The 20089-nt window shown below is 42.6% G+C and overlaps 1 protein-coding gene across 2 annotated transcripts in view; it reads right to left on the reverse strand.

Moving 5' to 3' along the window:
- The window catches only part of LOC125451670 (intermembrane lipid transfer protein VPS13B-like), a 907633-nt gene that overhangs the window by 174687 nt on the left and 712857 nt on the right, over nt 1-20089 (reverse strand). For both annotated transcript variants that reach the window (XM_048529130.2, XM_048529131.1), the window contains exon 34: nt 5448-6156. In XM_048529130.2, coding sequence (XP_048385087.1) covers nt 5448-6156 — 709 coding nt within the window. The remainder of the gene's footprint in view (nt 1-5447; nt 6157-20089) is intronic.

The raw sequence follows: 20089 nt of genomic DNA on the forward strand, positions 1-20089 counted from the left end.
CTTTGAAGCATCCCACCCAGACCCATCCCCTTATAACACATCTACAGACCCCTGAACACTACGGGCAATTTAGCTTAGCCAATCCATGTAAACTGCACATCTTTGGACTGCGGGAGGAAAGCGGAGTACCGGGGGGAAACCCACGCAGACACAGGGAAAATGTGCAAACTCCACACAGACAGTCGCCTGAGTGTGGAAGTGAACCTGGGTCCCCGGCTCTGTGAGGCAGCAGTGCTAACCACTGAGCCACCGTGCCGCCCTAATTATTGTAGAAGACTCGGAAAACTTTCCAAAAGCACTTGAAATTCAAGAAGTGAAAGGAAGGGAGAAAGTTTAAACAATCACCAACACTAGGAAAACCACTGGACTTAAAGAGTGGCCAGTCCCCAGATCAGTTAGTCTGCATCCTTTTGTATTAAAAGACATGGCTATAGGGACAGTGGAAGTATTGCTATGTTCTTCCAAAATTCCTTAGATTCTGGTAGGCCTAACAGCAGCTTGAGTTTAGCTAGCTGCACCTAGGGGTTGAGGAAAAAGAAGACTGAATTTAAGACCTGCTGGCTGCTTACTATAATTTACTGGGCTTTTTGTGACACCATACCTGGAGAACGATCTACAAAGTTTTGACTTCCATATCCAAGAAAGGATATGCTTGCCTCAGAGGCAGTACAGTGAAGGTTCCCGTTATACCATAAAGAAGCGCATGAAGCATTCAGGAATTTCCTCACCCACTGCAGTTATAAGTGTTGTGGAAACTTGAATTACATTACAATCCTATAGAGATAAGCCTATGGAGACTGCACTATAGTTTAGTGTGCAATAAGGGATCGGTTACCCAGCGAAAATATTCGAGAATTTATGGTGGCTTCAAAAAATGCTGTTCTTCTGTAGGATTTCAAGAGACAGCACAAGGAAAGATGGTTGTGGTTGTTAAAGGTTAATCATCTCAGCCCAAGGACATCTGTGCCTGAGTTTCTTACAGTAGTGGCCTCAGCCTGACCATCTTCAGCTGCTTCATCATCGATTCTTCATCAAGAGGTCAATATTAGGATGCTCACTGACTGTTGCGTAACATTTCCAATGTCCTCTGATATCAAAACAGTCGGTGTCCATATGCAGCAAGGCCCAGAAAAAATCCAGGCTTGGGCTGAGAACCAGCAGCATTCAGATCGCACAAGTACCAACAGAAGAAAATCTAATTGATACCCCTTGTCATTCAGTGGCATCACCATTGTTAGATCCCTCACTATAAACAACCTGAGGTCATCATTGACAAGAAACTGAATTGGACTAGTCATATAAACATTGCGGCTACAAGAGCAGGCCAGAGAATTCTTTGAAAGATAATTGACTTCCCGAAGTTTGTCCACCATCTGCAGAGCAGAAGTCAGGAGCATGATGGAATACTTGCCTGAATGCGTGCAGCTCCAACAAAAATCTAGAAACCCAAATATAATATACGACAAAGCAGTTAATTTGAATGGCATTCCACCCAATGCCGTCAACATTCACGCCCTTTCTCACTTATTCTGCTGGAAATGTACCATTTAAAATATACACTGTAGTGACTCACTGAGGTATCTCTGACAACACCTTCCAATCTGCGATAATGGGAACTGCAGATGCTGGAGAATCGAAGATAATAAAGTGTGAAGCTGGATGACCACAGCAGGCCAAGCAGCATCTCAGGAGCACAAAAGCTGACGTTTTGGGCCAAGACCCTTCATCAGAGAGGGGGATGGGGTGAGGGCTCTGGAATAAATAGGGAGAGAGGGGGAGGCGGACCGAAGATGGAGCGAAAAGAAGATAGGTGGAGAAGAGAGTATAGGTGGGGAGGCAGGGAGGGGATAGGTCAGTCCAGGGAAGATGGACAGGTCAAGGAGGTGGGATGAGGTTAGTAGGTAGGAAATGGAGGTGCGGCTTGGGGTGGGAGGAAGGGATGGGTGAGAGGAAGAACCGGTTAGGGAGGCAGAGACAGGCTGGGCTGGTTTTGGGATACAGTGGAGGGAGTGGAAGAGCTGGGCTGGTTGTGTGGTGCAGTGGGGGGAGGGGACGAACTGGGCTGGTTTTGGGATGCGGTGGGGGAAGGGCAGATTTTGAAGCTGGTGAAGTCCACATTGATACCATTGGACTGCGGGGTTCCCAAGTGGAATATGAGTTGCTGTTCTTGCAACCTTCGGGTGGCATCATTGTGGCACTGCAGGAGGCCCATGATGGACATGTCATCTAAAGAATGGGAGGGGGAGTGGAAATGGATTTTGCGACTGGGAGGTGGAGTTGTTTATTGCGAACCGAGCGGAGGTGTTCTGTAAAGCGGTCCCCAAGCATCCGCTTGGTTTCCCCAATGTAGAGGAAGCCACACCGGGTACAGTGGATGCAGTATACCACATTGGCAGATGTGCAGGTGAACCTCTGCTTAATATGGAAAGTCATCTTGGGGCCTGGGATAGGGGTGAGGGAGGAGGTGTGGGGGCAAGTGTAGCACTTCCTGTGGTTGCAGGGGAAAGTGCCAGGTGAGGTGGGGTTGGAGGGCAGTGTGGAGCAAACAAGGGAGTCCCGGAGAGAGTGGTCTCTCCGGAAGGCAGACAGGGGCGGGGATGGAAAAATATCTTGGGTGGTGGGGTCGGATTGTAGGTGGCAGAAGTGTCGGAGGATGATGCGTTGTATCCGGAGGTTGGTGGGGTGGTGTGTGAGAACGAGGGGGATCCTCTTTGGGCGGTTGTGGCAGGGGCGGGGTGTGAGGGATGTGTTGCGGGAAATGCAGGAGACGCGGTCAAGGGTGTTTTCGACCACTGTGGGGGGCAAGTTGCGGTCCTTGAAGAACTTGGACATCTGGGATGTGCGGGAGTGGAATGCTTCATTGTGGGAGCAGATGCGGCGGAGGAATTGGGAATAGGGGATGGAATTTTTGCAGGAGGGTGCGTGGGAGGAGGTGTATTCTAGGTAGCTGTGGGAGTCGGTGGGCTTGTTACGGACATCAGTTACTAGCTGGTTGCCTGAGATGGAGACTGAGAGGTCCAGGATGGTGAGGGATGTGCTGGAGATAGCCCAGGTGAACTGAAGGTTGGAGTGGAAGGTGTTGGTGAAGTGGATGAACTGTTCGAGCTCCTCTGTGGAGCAAGAGGCGTCGCCGATACAGTCATTAATGTAACGTAGGAAGAGGTGGGGTTTGGGGCCTGTGTAGGTGCGGAAAAGGGACTGTTCCACGTAACCTACAAAGCGGCAGGCATAGCTGGGGCCCATGCAGGTACCCAGGGCCACCCCCTTTGTCTGTAGGAAGTGGGAGGAATCGAAAGAGAGTTCTCCTCTCTTCCTGTTCTTCCTCTCACCCATCCCTTCCTCCCACCCCAAGCCGCACCTCCATTTCCTACCTACTAACCTCATCCCACCTCCTTGACCTGTCCGTCTTCCCTGGGCTGACCTATCCCCTCCCTACGTCCCCACCGATATTCTCCTCTCCACTTATCTTCTTTTCTCTCCATCTTCGGTCCGCCTCCCCCTCTCTCCCTATTTATTCCAGAACCCTCACCCCATCCCCCTCTCTGATGAAGGGTTTAGGCCCGAAACGTCAGCTTTTGTGCTCCTGAGAAGCTGCTTGGCCTGCTGTGTTCATCCAGCTTCACACTTTATTACCTTCCAATCTGCAACCTGTATCAAAAAGAAGGACAAGGGAGGTAGATGCATGGAAGCATTACCATTCATTGTTACTGGGCCAAAATTCGAGAACTTTCTTTCTAACAGGATGTTCACACATTTTAAGTACTCCCACAATTCAAGGTAGCATCTCAGGGGCAATTAAGAATGGCCAATAAATGAGGGCTTTGCCAAGGAAGGCCATGTTGCATGAATGAATAAAACTAAAAATAAAAAAGTATGCCTTATAGGTTGCAGCACGTCAAAAGAGTATCACAAACTCTGTACATGGAGTCAGGATTTCTGGCTGCACCACTCCTTTGCACAATAAGTTCCACAGTCACTTCATCTTTTGGGTGCAAACATTTTTCAACTCCCTCACTCTGTCCACCAATTATTTTAAATCTTTGACCTCTGTTTGCGAACCTTTCTGTCAAGGACAATACATCCTTTCTAACCATTCTCTCTAGGCCCCTCATTATTTAGTACACAGCAATTAAATTCACTCTCAGCCTCTTCACAAAGTACAGTTCCCTGATTATTGTTTATATTAGTCAAGAGGGGCAGAGGTGAATGAGAGGGAGAAAACTCAAATATGAAAGTGTAACACGTACAGCCATAAAGCGATACCATAAAACTTTCGAAATAATATGGCCCAGAAGGGGGACTTTTAATCCACCTTGACCATGCTGCCCAAAGACAGCCAGATGCCCTTTCTAATCCCATCTTCCCTCACATGGCTGATAGCCTTGCAGCTTACAACATATAAGATGCAGATCCAGGTACTTTCTGGAAGAGTTTAACCTCCACCACCAACTCAGACAGCAAAGCTCAGACATCCACCACCCTCTGTGAAAGAAAACTTTTTTTCCCACGTCCCCTCTAATCCTGCTGCCACTTGGCTTGAGTCTATGACCCTCTGGTTTTTGAACTCTCTGCCAAGGGAAACAGTTTCCTCCTGTCTACTCTACCTCAACTCCTCAATTTTGTAAACTTCAATCATGTCACCCCTCAGCCTTCTCTGTTCCAAGGAAAACAACCCAACCTTTACAATCTCTTACCATAGTTACAAATCTCCAGCCCTGGCAACGTTCTAGTCAATCCTTTTCACACTATCTCCAGAGCAATTACATCCTTCCTATAATGTGGTGACCAGAACTGCACATAATATTCCAATTGTGGCTTCACCAGTGTCTTATACAGCTTTATTATTATATCCCTAGTTTCGTATGCTATACCTCTACCAATGAAGGGGTGCACTCCATCTGCCATCTTTACAACCTCATCTATATGTACTGCCATCTTTAGGGACCTGTGCACCTGCATGCTAAGATCTCTCACTTCATCTACCCTCTCAACATCTTCATGTTTATTGTGTATTCCCTTTTATTGTTTGAGCTTCCTAAAGGCATTGCTTCACACTTATCAGAGTCAACTCCATCTTCCGCTTTCCTTCCTCACCACCAACCCATCTATATAATTTGAGTTTGCAGCTATCACCTACAATTTCCACTACATGGCCAATTTTCGTGTTGACTGCAGATTTCCCAATTGTGACTCCACGTGCAAGTCCAAATCCTGAATGTATAAAACAAACCAACATCAAGCCCTGCAGAACACTATTTGAAACCGCATTCCATTCACAAGAGCGGCAAGTGACCATTACCCTTTATTTCCTGTTACAAAGCCAGCTTTGAATGGGCTCTTTTTTTGACCAATCCGCCACGTTGGACCTTATCAAATGCCTTACTAAAATCCATGCAGATAACAGTTTGTGACATAATATGAAACTGGAAGCTGAGAAATGTTCTTACCCAAACACTTGTAGTCTGGCGGGACAGCTTTCAACGTGGCATCAAAGAATGACAGATCCACCATTTGCTTCCGGTGATGGCAACTCACTAACAAAGAAGGTTGGGCTATCACTAAGTACACGAAGGGCTCTAGCTGAAGATCATTCGTTCCTCTGCGGCCTGGTTGCCGGACTACAGTGACGCCAAGAGCTTGTCGAGCTGATGATCTGCTTGGCGTATGAAGGCTCTCTAGTGACAAGTGACTGGTAACCTTCCCTGTGCTCAATGGAGCATTACTATTCAGTAGATCCTCAGCTGTCAGCACTGCAATCCCTGGCTGGCCTGATTTATTCTCTGACATGCCTTCGATCTCCATACTTTTCTGGTTTAGCGTGCTCCTGCCAAGTTTGTCGCTCACCTTCTGGCTCGGGCTTTCTTGCTGTGACCTTGATTTGGAACTAGCTGCTGTTGAATAGGTCATTAATGAAATACGGCTGGCTGTGACAAATATATCAAATGGGATAAAATTCAAATTTTTCACAATGGAAGACTGGCGGGAAGGCCTTGCAAGGCGATGATGACTGGTTCCGCTTTGCTGCTCAATTTGAACAATCCGAATTCGTGCACTGTCACTCCCAATACCACTGTCCTTAGCTCCACTGTGGCGTGACAAAGTATCCATTGGAGTTCCTTCTGCAGGAGTGGTCTTATTCTGTTCTTTTTGACAGTTCTGCAATGATAAGTTGGGAAAGTCAATTTATAAACAGAACAATGGAGTTTCTTGCAACTAAGAACAGACATAGCAACAAAGCCAGCAGTGCACCATGCTTAACACCAGAAAATCATGATGGCTCTTCTGGAAGCACCTTCTAAACCTGTGGCCTCGACCATCCAAATGGACAAAGGCAGCAGATAGACCACTACCTGCAAGTTTTCCTCCAAGCAACTCTCCATCCTTATTTGGAAATACATTTCTGTCCTTTCTAGTTTCTGGGTCAAAATTCTGTTACTCCTTCCGTAATGGCACTGTGTGTACTCCTACACCTCAAGGACTATGGCAGTTCAAGGTAATAATTCACCAGCATCTTCTCCTGGGCAATTAGGGATGAGAAGCAAATGCTGGCTTTGCCAGCGAAACCCACATTGCATGAATGAACTTAAAGAAAACGTTTTTCAATAATATCAGTCCAGATTTTTCCACAAAGTGACAGTGAGGTCAACAGCGCTCACATTTATTTACGTACAATTGTTTAAGCAACTTCAGGCCTCTTGGCATCTGGATCAACTCAGATATCCTGATGTTGGAGGCTGAGTTGCATGGTTACACTCTTATCTTCACAAAGCTGGGTCTGAGTCTGCGTCACTAAAGACATGCGCTTGAATTGTATGACAATGATAATATTTTGCATTTGAAATCAATGAAACTACAGAAAATTAAGTCTTGTCTATTTCAGTCTGAGCATCCTTTTAATGTGGTGATGATTACGAATTGCTATCTATCAATTACTCTGACACTAATCTTTAACTTTTAAAACTTTGCACTCTCATTCTGTCAGGTTTTAAATGATATAGAGCTGTATAGCACCGAAACAGGCCCTTTGTTCCAACCAGTCCATGCTAAATATAATCCCAAACTAAACTAGTCGTACCTGCCTGTCTGTTCCTGGCCCATAGCCCTCCAAACCTTTTCTATTCATGCACTTATCAAGGTGTTTTTTAGATGTTGTAACTGTGCCCATATCCACCATCTACTCAGGACGTTCATTCTATACTTAAACCATTCTGTGTAAAAAAGAAATGCTCATGTCTTTTTTAAATTTCTCTCCTCACAGCTTAAAACTATTCCCCTTAGTCTTCCCATCCTAGGGAAAGGACATCTACTATTAATCCTGTATATCCCCCTCATGACTTTATAAATTTCTATAAGGTCACCTCTCAACCTCCTATGCTCCAGTGAAAAATGCCCTGTTGTTGGATAGTTTCAAAATGCACAATTTGAAATATTAACTTTTTAACAAAATATTCCCTTCTCAATGCTTTTCATGGTCTCTTAATCTAATCCTTCCATGTTGGATTTTATATTGAATTTACCACTCTAACGAACAATTCCTTCTTTGTCCCCAAGCTGTAAATTATAGAATCATTCAATCCAACAGGTTAAGACCAGCAGTACAACACTTTTCACTCAGGTCAAAGATACTGCACTTTGTTTCGCCTTGTTGCCCTGTTATCAACTTGTACTTTTGACAACTTACTCACAAGAAAATTTCTAAATCTACGTATGCAAGGGCTAGATTAACCGATAGCGATGCTATGAAATGCCTTGTCACAGCAAATTACAGTCCATTCATTTTGTAAAGTAGAAAATAAATACATTCATGTCTTATATAGACTTTCAGTTGAAGATGAATTCTAATCCACTTAGCCAACATCAGTATTAGTGAAATAAAAGTATTTCCAAAGTAGGAGATCCAAAGTTAAAATGAAGTTGTTGGAGAAACTCAGCCGATCTGCCAGCATCTGTGGAGAGGAAAAGAGTGAAAGTTGAGAATAAAATATGATTTTTTTTTGCATCTCTCTCCAGAGAAGGTGCCAAACCTGCTGGGTTTCTCTAGCACTTTTTGTTTGTATTTCAGTAACAGTGAAACTGTTCAAGAATATCACCATTCCATATACGGCAATATCTCATTGACATAAATACTTTAACATTAGCATCATTTTATTGTTGAATGAAGTCTCTAACTTCAAATATGCTGATCTTGCCTAGCACACGTCCTGTGCGGTATAACCTGTCTGCCTTTCTCTTGTCCAAGTTTTTTTTCACCCAATGATCTGTACATCCTTGCTGCTATGATCTGCCTGCACTGCTCACAAGAAAACTTTTCACTGTGCTTAGGTGCATGTAACAATAAATCAAATCAAATTGTTTAATAATCCATTGACAACAGGCTTTCTCTTCATTAAACTGTGCAATTCAAAGTGTCAAGTTTGCTTATTTTAGGGATAATGGGAACTGCAGATGCTGGAGAATCCAAGATAATAAAGTGTGAAGCAGGATGAACACAGCAGGCCAAGCAGCATCTCAGGAGCACAAAAGCTGACGTTTCGGGCCAAGACCCTTCATCAGAGAGGGGGATGGGGTGAGGGTTCTGGAATACATAGGGAGAGAGGGGGAGGCGGACCGAAGATGGAGAGAAAAGAAGATAGGTGGAGAGGAGAGTATAGGTGGGGAGGTAGGGAGGGGATGGGTCAGTCCAGGGAAGGCAGACAGGTCAAGGAGGTGGGATGAGGTTAGTAGGTAGGAAATGGAGGTGCGGCTTGGGGTGGGAGGAAGGGATGGGTGAGAGGAAGAACGGGTTAGGGAGGCAGAGACAGGCTGGGCTGGCTGTGTGATGCAGTGGGGAGAGGGGACGAACTGGGCTGGTTTTGGGATGCGGTGGGGGAAGGGGAGATTTTGAAGCAACACATCCCTCACACCCCGCCCCCGCCACAACCGCCCAAAGAGGATCCCCCTTGTTCTCTCACACCACTACACCAACCTCCGGATACAACGCATCATCCTCCGACACTTCTGCCATCTCCAATCCAACCCCACCATTCAAGACATTTTTCCATCCCCACCCTTGTCTGCTTTCCGGAGAGACCACTCTCTCCGTGACTCCCTTGTTCGCTCCACACTGCCCTGCAACCCCATCACACCCGGCACCTTCCCCTGCAACCACAGGAAGTGCTACACTTGCCCCCACACCTCCTCCCTCACCCCTATCCCAGGCCCCAAGATGACTTTCCACATTAAGCAGAGGTTCACCTGCACATCTGCCAATATGGTATACTGTATCCATTGTACCCGGTGTGGCTTCCTCTACATTGGGGAAACCAAGCGGAGGCTTGGGGACCGCTTTGCAGAACACCTCCGCTCGGTTCGCAATAAACAACTGCACCTCCCAGTCGCAAACCATTTCAACTCCCCCTCCCATTCTTTAGATGACACGTCCATCATGGGCCTCCTGCAGTGCCACAATGATGCCACCCGAAGGTTGCAAGAACAGCAACTCATATTCCACTTGGGAACCCCGCAGCCCAATGGTATCAATGTGGACTTCACCAGCTTCAAAATCTCCCTTTCCCCCACCGCATCCCTAAACCAGCCCAGTTTGTCCCCTCCCCCCACTGCACCACACAACCAGCCCAGCTCTTCCCCTCCACCCACTGCATCCCAAAACCAGCCCAGCCTGTCTCTGCCTCCCTAACCTGTTCTTCCTCTCACCCATCCCTTCCTCCCACCCAAAGCCACACCTCCATTTCCTACCTACTAACCTCATCCCACCTCCTTGACCTGTCCGTCTTCCCTGGACTGACCTATCCCTTCCCTACCTCCCCACCTATCTTCTTTTCGCTCCATCTTCGGTCCGCCTCCCCCTCTCTCCCTATTTATTCCAGAACCCTCACCCCATCCCCCTCTCTGAAGAAGGGTCTTGGCCCGAAACGTCAGCTTTTGTGCTCCTGAGATGCTGCTTGGCCTGCTGTGTCCATCCAGCGTCACACTTTATTATCTTGCTTACTTTAGGGTACTGGTTAACTCATGTCTATGGTCTCAGGTTATTTTTCAGAAGATATTAACAGAAAATTTTCTCAATATTTTACCAAGGCCAGAAGAGCCATGTTGTGAGGGCAGTTTGGATTGAACAAATTTTAATTCCCTTGAAATACTGGATGAGGAGGTAATCTGATTGGAGTGTTAAAATAATTAAAGGAGGTAGTCAAGAACATGAAAGGACAAGTTTAAAAAGTTGGGGTATGCAGTTCCGGAATGATGTTTCAAAGCACTGGTTCACAATAAAAGTAATGGAAATCTGGAACTCCATCCTGCAAAACCGCTGCTGAGGTTAAAGCTTGCCTAGAAACTGTGGGAGGAACTTTGCAGAGATGACTGGGAGAAAGGATACCAGCAAGGCCGCATGTAACGTTTAGTCAGGTTGGCAATCACACCTTGGCATAAATAGACACTGGTGTGGCCAGCGTTGCACCTTCCCTGGAGTGGAGGTTCTGCCAGAAGATAAGTCCAATGAATGGCAATGTCAATGGGAGGACATTGGCTGCTGCCCGTAACAAACACGCGTAAGAACTAGCATGGTCCCTGGAACATAGGGCACAAGGGAGTAATGGCAGGAGGAGGGTCACAAAGTGGAAGTCATGGTGGAGGTTAGTCAGCAGTGTCAGCAGGAGTTCTTTGGCAGTGGTACCATCCCTAAAACAACCAGGAACTGAATGCCTTGGAATGAGAGAGGCCACTGACTCAGACTCTGTAAGGAATCAGCAAGCATCAGCTTCTCATGGTCCTTTCACTGTGAGCCCCTTGCTTGTCTTTAGGTTAACAATAACAATGAAAGGATAACATCCTAATGTGTCCCAAAGGCATCAATTAAAGTTGAATGAGTAGGCTGTCCCCTCATCATCTTCTGCTAAATTTCATAGAACAGGATGTAGGTTGGTGGCAGGGTCACATACACTGTCATCACCAAATGCTCTGTGCAGCAGGGCACAAAATTCTGTCTTTAAAACTGAAACTGAAAAATTTCTTTTTTCGACATGCATATTAAAGTTTAGGAAACCAGGATAGGTAGATGGAGTTACCAATGAAGGACACCAATCCTTGAATAGTGGAACAGATTTGAAGGGCTGAATAACCTTCTTCGTGTTCCAAAATCTTAGCTGGATGCATAAAAAACTGCAGTCCTGATCAGAATTTAGCTCGCTCAGCTGTGAGGCTCCTCACCATTTTTTGTTTGGCATTTCTCCTTACGAGGGCAAGACAAAGAGCTTCACCAACTTGTCTCTCTTTTCAGCAACTCATGTTTTTAATCATTAATGGGATATGCTTGTTGACAGTAAAGCAAGCAGTTATTTCCCAATTTCCCATTCTGCTCGAGGCCACCCTTCAGCTCTCACCGATCACGTGACTTCTGTCACTTGGTTGACGTACTAGATGACAGCCCATCTCAATGGAAATTAAACCCAGCAAGGGACCTATGAACTGAATTAATGCACAAGCTGGTATTAACTATGTGTTACTGTTCAATTTACTTCATCAGTTTTTTGCTTTTACAAACACATTTCACTCCTAGCCTCACTGTCATTTTTAAAAACAAAACTTGATGGATTTGCATGTTAATCGCCAGTTAAAATTTGTACAGAAAGTTAAGCTTTATAATTAATAGTGCAAATAACAACCTGATAATTGCTAAAGAAATGCCAATCAACCTTTCTGTCCTGTAAAATGAACAAATCGTGGAACCTCATTAATTCAGGTAGTGGATTGTTTTTCTCTCTGCAAATTTAATCTCTCTTTCCTTCTCTTTATTTATTTTCCTATATCTAATTTGACTCTAATTCACTTTATTTCCTTCTCTGCCCTTCCCTTCTACGACATACTTTAAACCTCATTCATAAACTAACTCTGTTGGTTTTGTTCTTCAGTCATGTTCCCCAAGGCCCATTGCCTTTTTTGCACAATTAACATCCAGAAAGTTATACCACAAAAATGTTCTGTCCTGAAGAATAACGAAAAGTCCTAATTTAGAGTGAGATGTTGTTTCCCACCAAGGTATGGCACTATGCCTTCACAGAGCACTGAGAAGATTTCAGGAATGGACATATACTAACAAAGACACTTGTTTGCATGCCAAAGCAAAGTCCCAGCATCTTTGATTACCTTTGTATAATTTGTGTGTGGATGAAACCAAACAGAAGTGGGAGATATCCACATGTAATTTTTTTTTACTGTATCACAATTTACAAAATACTTTCTTTTCACTTTCCACCTCCAGGTATTGAGTGACTGGTCCAAACAATTCTGCCATTAATCCATCAACTTTCTCATAGCAGCAGCGTTTTCATCTCAAACAGTAGATTATGGGCTCAAATCCCACTCCATAATCTGACCAGGTAATCTAAATTGGCACTTCAGTGCAAAAAGGCTAGCGTTGTCCTGTTGGAGGTGCTGTCTTTCAAATTAAAACCTTAAAATGGAACCCTGTCTGCCCTCTCAGTTACAAATTTACCACAGTACTACTTGAATAGAATTGGGACGGCAGGAGAGATTTTCAGTGACCAGTTCACATTTGTCCTCCTGTTCACAGAACCTTGAGTAAACACTCAAATCAGATCCTTAGTCCACTTCAATGCCTTTCATATCTTTGTATATCTCTGATTATTGTATCATTGGTCAAAGCTTCTTGGTTAGGACTCTGATGGTACAACATGTTAACTCAAAAAACTGAACTTTTTTATGACTTGAAGCTCAGACTTTTCTCTGTCCACAAATAAAGTCATAGAGTCATGGAGCATGGAAATAGACCCTTCAGTCCAACTAATCCACGCTGACCATGTTTCCAAACTAAATTCCGTCGCACTTGCCTGCATTTGGCCCATATCTCTCCAAGACTTTCCTATTCATGTACTTATCCAAATGTTTTTTAAACATTGTAACTGTACCTGCATCCATCCACTTTGTCTGGCAGTTCATTCTACACACTACCACTTTCTGTTCAAAAAATTTGCCCCTCATATCCTTTTTAAATATTTCTCCTCTCAATTTAAAAATATGCCCCTAGTTTTGAACTCCGCACCCAAAAGAAGAGACCTTTGCTATTCATCTTATCAATGCCCTTGTGACTTTATGAATCTCTAAGGTCACTCCTCAACCTCCCATGCTATAGTGAAAAAGTTCTTGCCTATCTAGCCTATTTTTTACAACTCAAAATTCTCCATTCCTGGCAAGATCCTGGTAAATCTTTTCTGAACTCTCTCAAATATAATATCTTTCCCATAGTAGGATGACTAGATTTGCACTGAGTACATCAGAAGAAGCTGCATCAACATCCTGTGCAACCTCAACATGACATCACAACTTCTGAAAGGCCTGAACAATGAAGGCAAGGGTGCTAAACACCTTCTTAACCTCCCAGTCTACCTGTGATGCAAATTTCAAAGACTTATGTACCTGAAACCCTAGATTCTGAACTTAGCCATTAACAGAACATATGTGCAGAATTTGAAGTTAGTGGAGGCAAACCATTCATAGTCTGCTCATACTCAAACAGTTCAGCCAATGAGGGTGGAATATCAGAAGCGTGTTGGACAGAGCTGCCAATTCAGATGGGGGTTCTTGACTTAATAAAAGGGAGGGGGAAAAGCTGTAAATTAATGAAAATGCATAATATTATAGATTTTAAAATACTTACACCTATAAGGAATGCAAATGTACTTTAGGTTATGCTTTTCATGACCTCAGAATATCTCATGTCTTTGCAACAAATCAGCTATTTTGAATTGCAGTCGTGACGGTAGTGTAACCAATTTTGTGCACAAATATCAATGTGCTAACTTTTATGAGCATGTTGCCTGATATCATAGAATTTAAAAATTCTGTTAAAAAGGCATTTCTGCTTCAAAAACTGTACATCGGAAACAACATTTTAGTACGTTTATTTATGAGAAGAAGGCTAAAGGACACCACATTAAGGCTTATTGATCCAAGCTTCCTCTGTTTCAGATCACAAAACGGAGGCTTTAGAATGCCCATGGTGTTGCACAACATAGTGTCTCCTTCCAAGATGCAAAACAATGCTCACTGCCTCAACAGATATCAAAGTACCTGCCACTCAAGCTGATTTTCACAACTGATTACTTCAGTTTAAAGAAAACAGAAGAGTCTAACCCAAAATCTGGATGAACCAGCAATTACAGTGGGAATGATAACTCATCAGTCTGCATCAGACAATTCTGCAATTTGAAACAGTATAGCAGTGACAGGACAGCCAGCTCTGTGTAGAAGGTCTTCAAGAAGGTGGCTTTGAGAAAACACTCATGTTTGAAGTTAAAGGTAGGGATGGGGGCATATAACCAAAGAAGGTGTTGTGGGGTGAAATGGGGGCCAGGTGAATCTTATTGACTATGAGATCCTTGATTGGGGTTGTTAACGTGGGCCCATTAGGGAGTCCTGACTGACAGATATAAACAGGAGATTCAAAGAATCACCTCATTCTTGGGATAATGAGGTGTAGAGCTGGATGAACACTGCAGGCCAAGCAGCATCAGAGGGGCAGGAAAGCAGACGTTTCGGATCTAGACCCTTCTTCAGGTCTAGATGACAGCTTTTCTGCTCCATTGATGCTGGATGGCCTGGTGTGTTCATCCAGCTCTACATCTTGTTATCTCAGATTCTCCATCATCTGCAGTTCCTACTACCTCATTCTCGGGGCTGGCTCTGAGCTGGTTGATCACAGCCCATGTACTGTGCATGTGTAAATAAAGGATGACCTGGTGATGGGATACTGGCCTCTGAGCAGGATAAGGATTTCAGAAGGATAAGGGGAAAAATTTATTCAGAAGGTAAATATAGTCCATTGAAACAAGTTGAGCAGGAAGTTAAAAAAAAATTGAACTAATTAAGAACAAAATGTCTTCCAAAATCTACTGTTCCACAGAGCTTACCTAGAGAAGAAAGCATCACCTATTTGACTTAGGAAGTCATCATCGTGCTGAATCTGATGTCAAACGCAAACCCCTTTATTTCAGCAATGAGGAATTCAAGCAATGACCCCAGTGGCAAACCATGGGAACTTGCTGGGACTTTCTTCTTATAAGTATTTTTTTTTTCCGTTATCTGTACTTGTTTAAATCTTGGCATGTCATTTCTTGTAAATTAATTTATCTCATTGTTCTGAAGGAATGTTCAATAATAACTTGTAATAAGCTAATCTTTAAGATGCTTAAATAAGCTTTATTGCCAATCTATTTTAACTTGAATCATTACAAATTGAAACATAAGCTATATTTAACCACAGGTCACTGACCACATGGTGGCCATGTCTGGGTGGCCATATCTGGTTGGCATGACAAAATAATAATCTGCTTTGGTGATTATGGGACAGGTATTGACCATGACATTGGGAGAATGCCCTCTGTTCTTCTTTAAACTAGTGTCACAGAATCATTCACTTTCATCCAAGTTTGATAGATGGCACCTCTGATCCATCACTCCTGAAGTATTAGCCTGGGTTACCACTCAAATCTAGGCACTGGAATTGAACCCACAATCTACAGAATCAGAGTTGAAAGTGCTAAACACTGGGCTCAGCTAAAGCATATACACCGCGGTCCATATTTTTCAGTCAGAAGCAGAGTGACAGAACTTACAGGCCAAGCAGCATCTCAGGAGCACAAAAGCTGACGTTTCGGGCCTAGACCCTTCATCAGAGAGGGTCTCTGTCAATCCTCACTGATGAAGGGTCTAGGCCCGAAACGTCAGCTTTTGTGCTCCTGAGATGCTGCTTGGCCTGCTGTGTTCATCCAGCCTCACATTTTATTATCTTGGAATCTCCAGCATCTGCAGTTCCCATTATCTCTGACAGAACTTACAGCCCTATCTCAAGGACAACTGTCCACAACGGTTAAGCAGTCTCTGCAGTTTGGAATTCCCTTTCCATGTCAACAGTTTGAATTCGGCAGCAATCAAGATAATCTCCAGGCATCCAGCAACAGTGACGTCAATAATCAGGGTAAGAAGTCAACCACATTCAAGTATTCTCACAGACAGCAAACCAGAAAGTCCTCAGAACTTATTATCCTTCTCTGTTTTATAGTTTATAGTTAGTAGAATAAATAATTGGAACAGACACTAAAAAAAACTTTAAATATTATACAGAAACTTCTAAAACTCATATTTATAAAAAAACTGAAAAATGTTATCAGAATAGGGAAAAAAACTGACAGTATACAAATATGAGATAAAATATAATTGTCAGCCAATTCCAAAGGTTCATGAGCCTCTAAGTAAAGGGCTTTCTCCTCATCTTGGGCGCAAGTGGAATCCACCTTATTATTTAAATTGTCCTCCAGTTCTGCACTCCCAACCAGAGGAATCATCTTATCTGCATCTACTCTGCCTGCCCCTTTTAGCATTTTCTAATTTTCAACAAGATGACCTTTCGTTCTTCGAATAGAGCATACAAGCCAAGTTTGCTCAATTTCTCTTGGGAAGACGACTGATGAACCTTCAATGCACTTGCTCTGTGGCAATAAGACCTATCCTGAGATAAGATGTTCAAAACTGCACAGTACTCCAGATAATATGAGTAATTTCTGATGCGATGGAATTCAGACTTCATTAATGCGGTACTCCAATCTTTTTGCAATAAAGGCTAACATTCCATTAGCTTTCCTAATAATTGCTGTACTTGCATTAGATTTCAATGACTCGCCAACAAGGACACCTAAGTTCCTTATACATCTACACTTTCTACCTCTTGCCAATCAAGAAATACTCTGCATATGTGTTTCTGCTAACTCTATGTTTTTCCACGTTATATTCCATCAACCATGTTCTTGCCCCTTCACTCAGCCTGTCCAAATCCTCCTGAAGCCATTTTATATTTTCGTCACAAAACACATTCCCACTTAGCTTTGTATCATACACAAATGTGAGAATATTACATTTGGTCCCCATAGCCAAATCAGTGATATACGTTGTACAGCTGGAACCCAAGTACTGATCGTAGCATTTTCTAACTAGTCTCAGGCTACCAATACATGAAAGATCCATTTATTCCTACTTTCTGTTTCTGTCTGTTAGCCAATCATTAAACCATACCTGTAGTTGCTCCAACTCTTAGTGCTTTAATTTTAGCACGGACTCTATCAACAGTCTTCTGAAAATCAGAATTTACTGTCTCCATCCACTGTCGTCTGTTGATCTATTTTAACCAACATCTTCAAAAAAACCTCCGACAGTCATCAAAAATAATTTCCCATTTGTAAATCCATACTGAATATGCCCAATCAGATCATTAACATCTAAGTGAATATTTTTCTAATTCTTTACAATTAATTCTAGTATTTATTCCTCTTCAATATTATTTATTGTCAAATAAAAAATTGCATTATAAAGAAAGGTAATTGATGCAAAACATTAACTCTGCTTTCTCTCCACAGATGCTGCCACATCTCCTGAGATTTTACCACCAATTTCTCATTTTGTTGCAGATTTCCAGCATCCACAATTCTTTGTTTTTTTTTGTATTATTCAAGGATTCTTAACTAAATGCCCCGGCATGATTGCCACTGGAATTGCTACCATCTACTCTGAACCTAAGCACCGTCATATTGTCTGTAAGTGTATTGAAGCTTTTGTTGTAAATTGAGCAAAGGCAGAATGACACATTCCAAAACTGAATTAAAGCAAATAAGAAAATCTAATTGGCTACTGGTATGGGCTAATATGAATGTGATTGAGTTATAAAAGACCGCTGCACATTTTATTCTTTTTAATCACTACAGATGTTTCAAATTACTATATTTGAAAAAAAAAATTTCTACAGCCCTTAAAGTATGAAGCTTCTGCTATGAACACTTCAGAGAATTAAATACATATTATTGCAACATCGAAGATAAAATTTCAGACCTCCAGGCATACATTAAATGAACTGGCAATACATTAAAGAAAATGCTTTGCTTATTAGATACTTCCTATTCTAAACAGTGTCATCAAAAACTAAAGCCCAATCCGTATAAAAAGCAATAGAGTGTTTCCACAAGAACCCCATGCCAAAAACCCTGCCTCTTGGAACTAATGAGTAAAGGATGTGTCCTTTTTATATGAATGTAACGTTTTTCCAAATAGCCACATTAGGAGGCACAAATATATGTTCCATATGGGTCACATTTCATCAAATTGTATTGGTATGATTCTCAAGATCAACAGCATGATAGCATTTAATAATGTTTCATACAAAACAGAGTCAAAGATAAAATTCTGCCCTTTTTCCAATTGGGAATATGTGACTGGAATCCACAGGTTTTGATTCTGCAGCTGAAGAAACACAAATAACCTAAAAAGAGAGCACAAGTGAAATTAAAGTTATAGTGCAAGCTTCCTCCATACCAATTATAAGCTTATTTAAAACAATAACAAAAGAAATAGGAGTAGAAGTTAAGCCTACTCCACCATTTAATAAGATCATAGCTGATCTTCTACCTCAACTGCATCTTTCTAAAGTATCCCCACATTCCTGAGCATAAACTCAAACTAATTTTAATGATACAGCAATGCATTTTCACACATTGTCACTTTAGAAGACTATACTCCAAGCTGAACTAAATTTTCTGGCTTATCTTTCCTTTCTTAAAACAGATTACAGTGATGTGGCTAAACTTGCGCAACGTCAACAGGCACATTTGCTCCTCGTTCACATACTATCAGCAATTGTGGTACATTGTTAAATAATTATTGTTCCACTGAACATTGATTGAGAATGCACTTTTTCTCAAAAGGAGGAAGAGAAAAAGCAGTAAACTAAAGACCAATTAACCTAACATCTGTCATTGAGACAATGCTGGAATCCATTATTAAGGAAGTAGTAGCAGGACACTGAAAAACTCATAATGCAATAAAGCACTGTCAACATGGTTTTATGTTAGGGAAATTATGTTGACAAATTTATGAGAGTGCTTTGAGGATGTAATGTGTAGACAAAAAGGAACAAGTAGATGTTGTGTATTCAGATTTCTAATCGGTACCTGACAAGATCCCACGTTTAAAAAATGACTCTAAAGCATCGGTAGAGGATTGGCTAACGTATAGAAAGAAATGGACTGGGGGAAAATCCAAATGCATGAGGGTATTTATTGTGCTGCAGCCAAATTTCCTGACGATAACTGATGGGAAAGCAAGCAATGAGCTGGTATAAAAATATGGAGAATGAAGTAAGGAAGCAGAAATTTAAAGTATAATGTAGTAAAATAAACAATTATCCACATTATATCAAGAAGAACAGAAAAACAAAGTATTATTTAAATGGAACAAGATTACAAAGCACTATGATACATGGGGATGTGGCTGTACAAGGTACAAAGATTTGTATGGAAGCAAAGCAAGTAATTGGGAAAGCAGCTGGGAAGTCGGACTTCATTCCAAGGAACGTGGTGTAGAAGAGAAGGGAAGTTTTGCCACAAATTTCTGGAGCTTTAGTGAGACCATAGCTAGAGTACAGCTCAAAGTTTAGCCTCCTTATTTAAACAGGGCACATTTGCATTAGAGGAAGAGGGAAGGTTCACTAGGTTGAATATTGTGACAAAGGGTTTATTTTAAGAGGCAAGATTGAGCTGATTCGCCTGTGCTCACTGGCGTTTAGATAAATGAGAGGCGGTAATAGTAGAACATAGAACATAGAACAGTACAGAACAGTACAGGCGCTTCGGTCCACGATGTTATGCCGAACTTTTACCCCAATTCTAAGGTCTATCTAATCTCCGCCCCGACGTTATGCCTATTTAATAGCCACTTAAATGCCTCTAATGAAGCCGACTGCACTACCCTCACCGACAATGCATTCCACATCCCAAACACTCTCTGAGTAAAGAATCTACCTCTGACATCTCCCCTATATCTACCTCCACTCACTTTAAAATCATGTCCGCTTGTAATAGTTACCTCCACCCTAGGAAAAAGTCTCTGGCTGTCTACTCTATCTATACCTCTGATCATTTTGTACACCTCTATCAAGTCACCTCTCCTCCTTTGTCATTCTGAAGAGAAAAGCCCTAGCTCTCTCAACCTTTCCTCGTAAGACTTTCCCTTCATTCCAGGCAGCATACTGGTAAAT

Source organism: Stegostoma tigrinum, chromosome 5 (genome assembly GCF_030684315.1).
Source record: "Stegostoma tigrinum isolate sSteTig4 chromosome 5, sSteTig4.hap1, whole genome shotgun sequence".
NCBI lineage: Eukaryota > Metazoa > Chordata > Chondrichthyes > Orectolobiformes > Stegostomatidae > Stegostoma > Stegostoma tigrinum.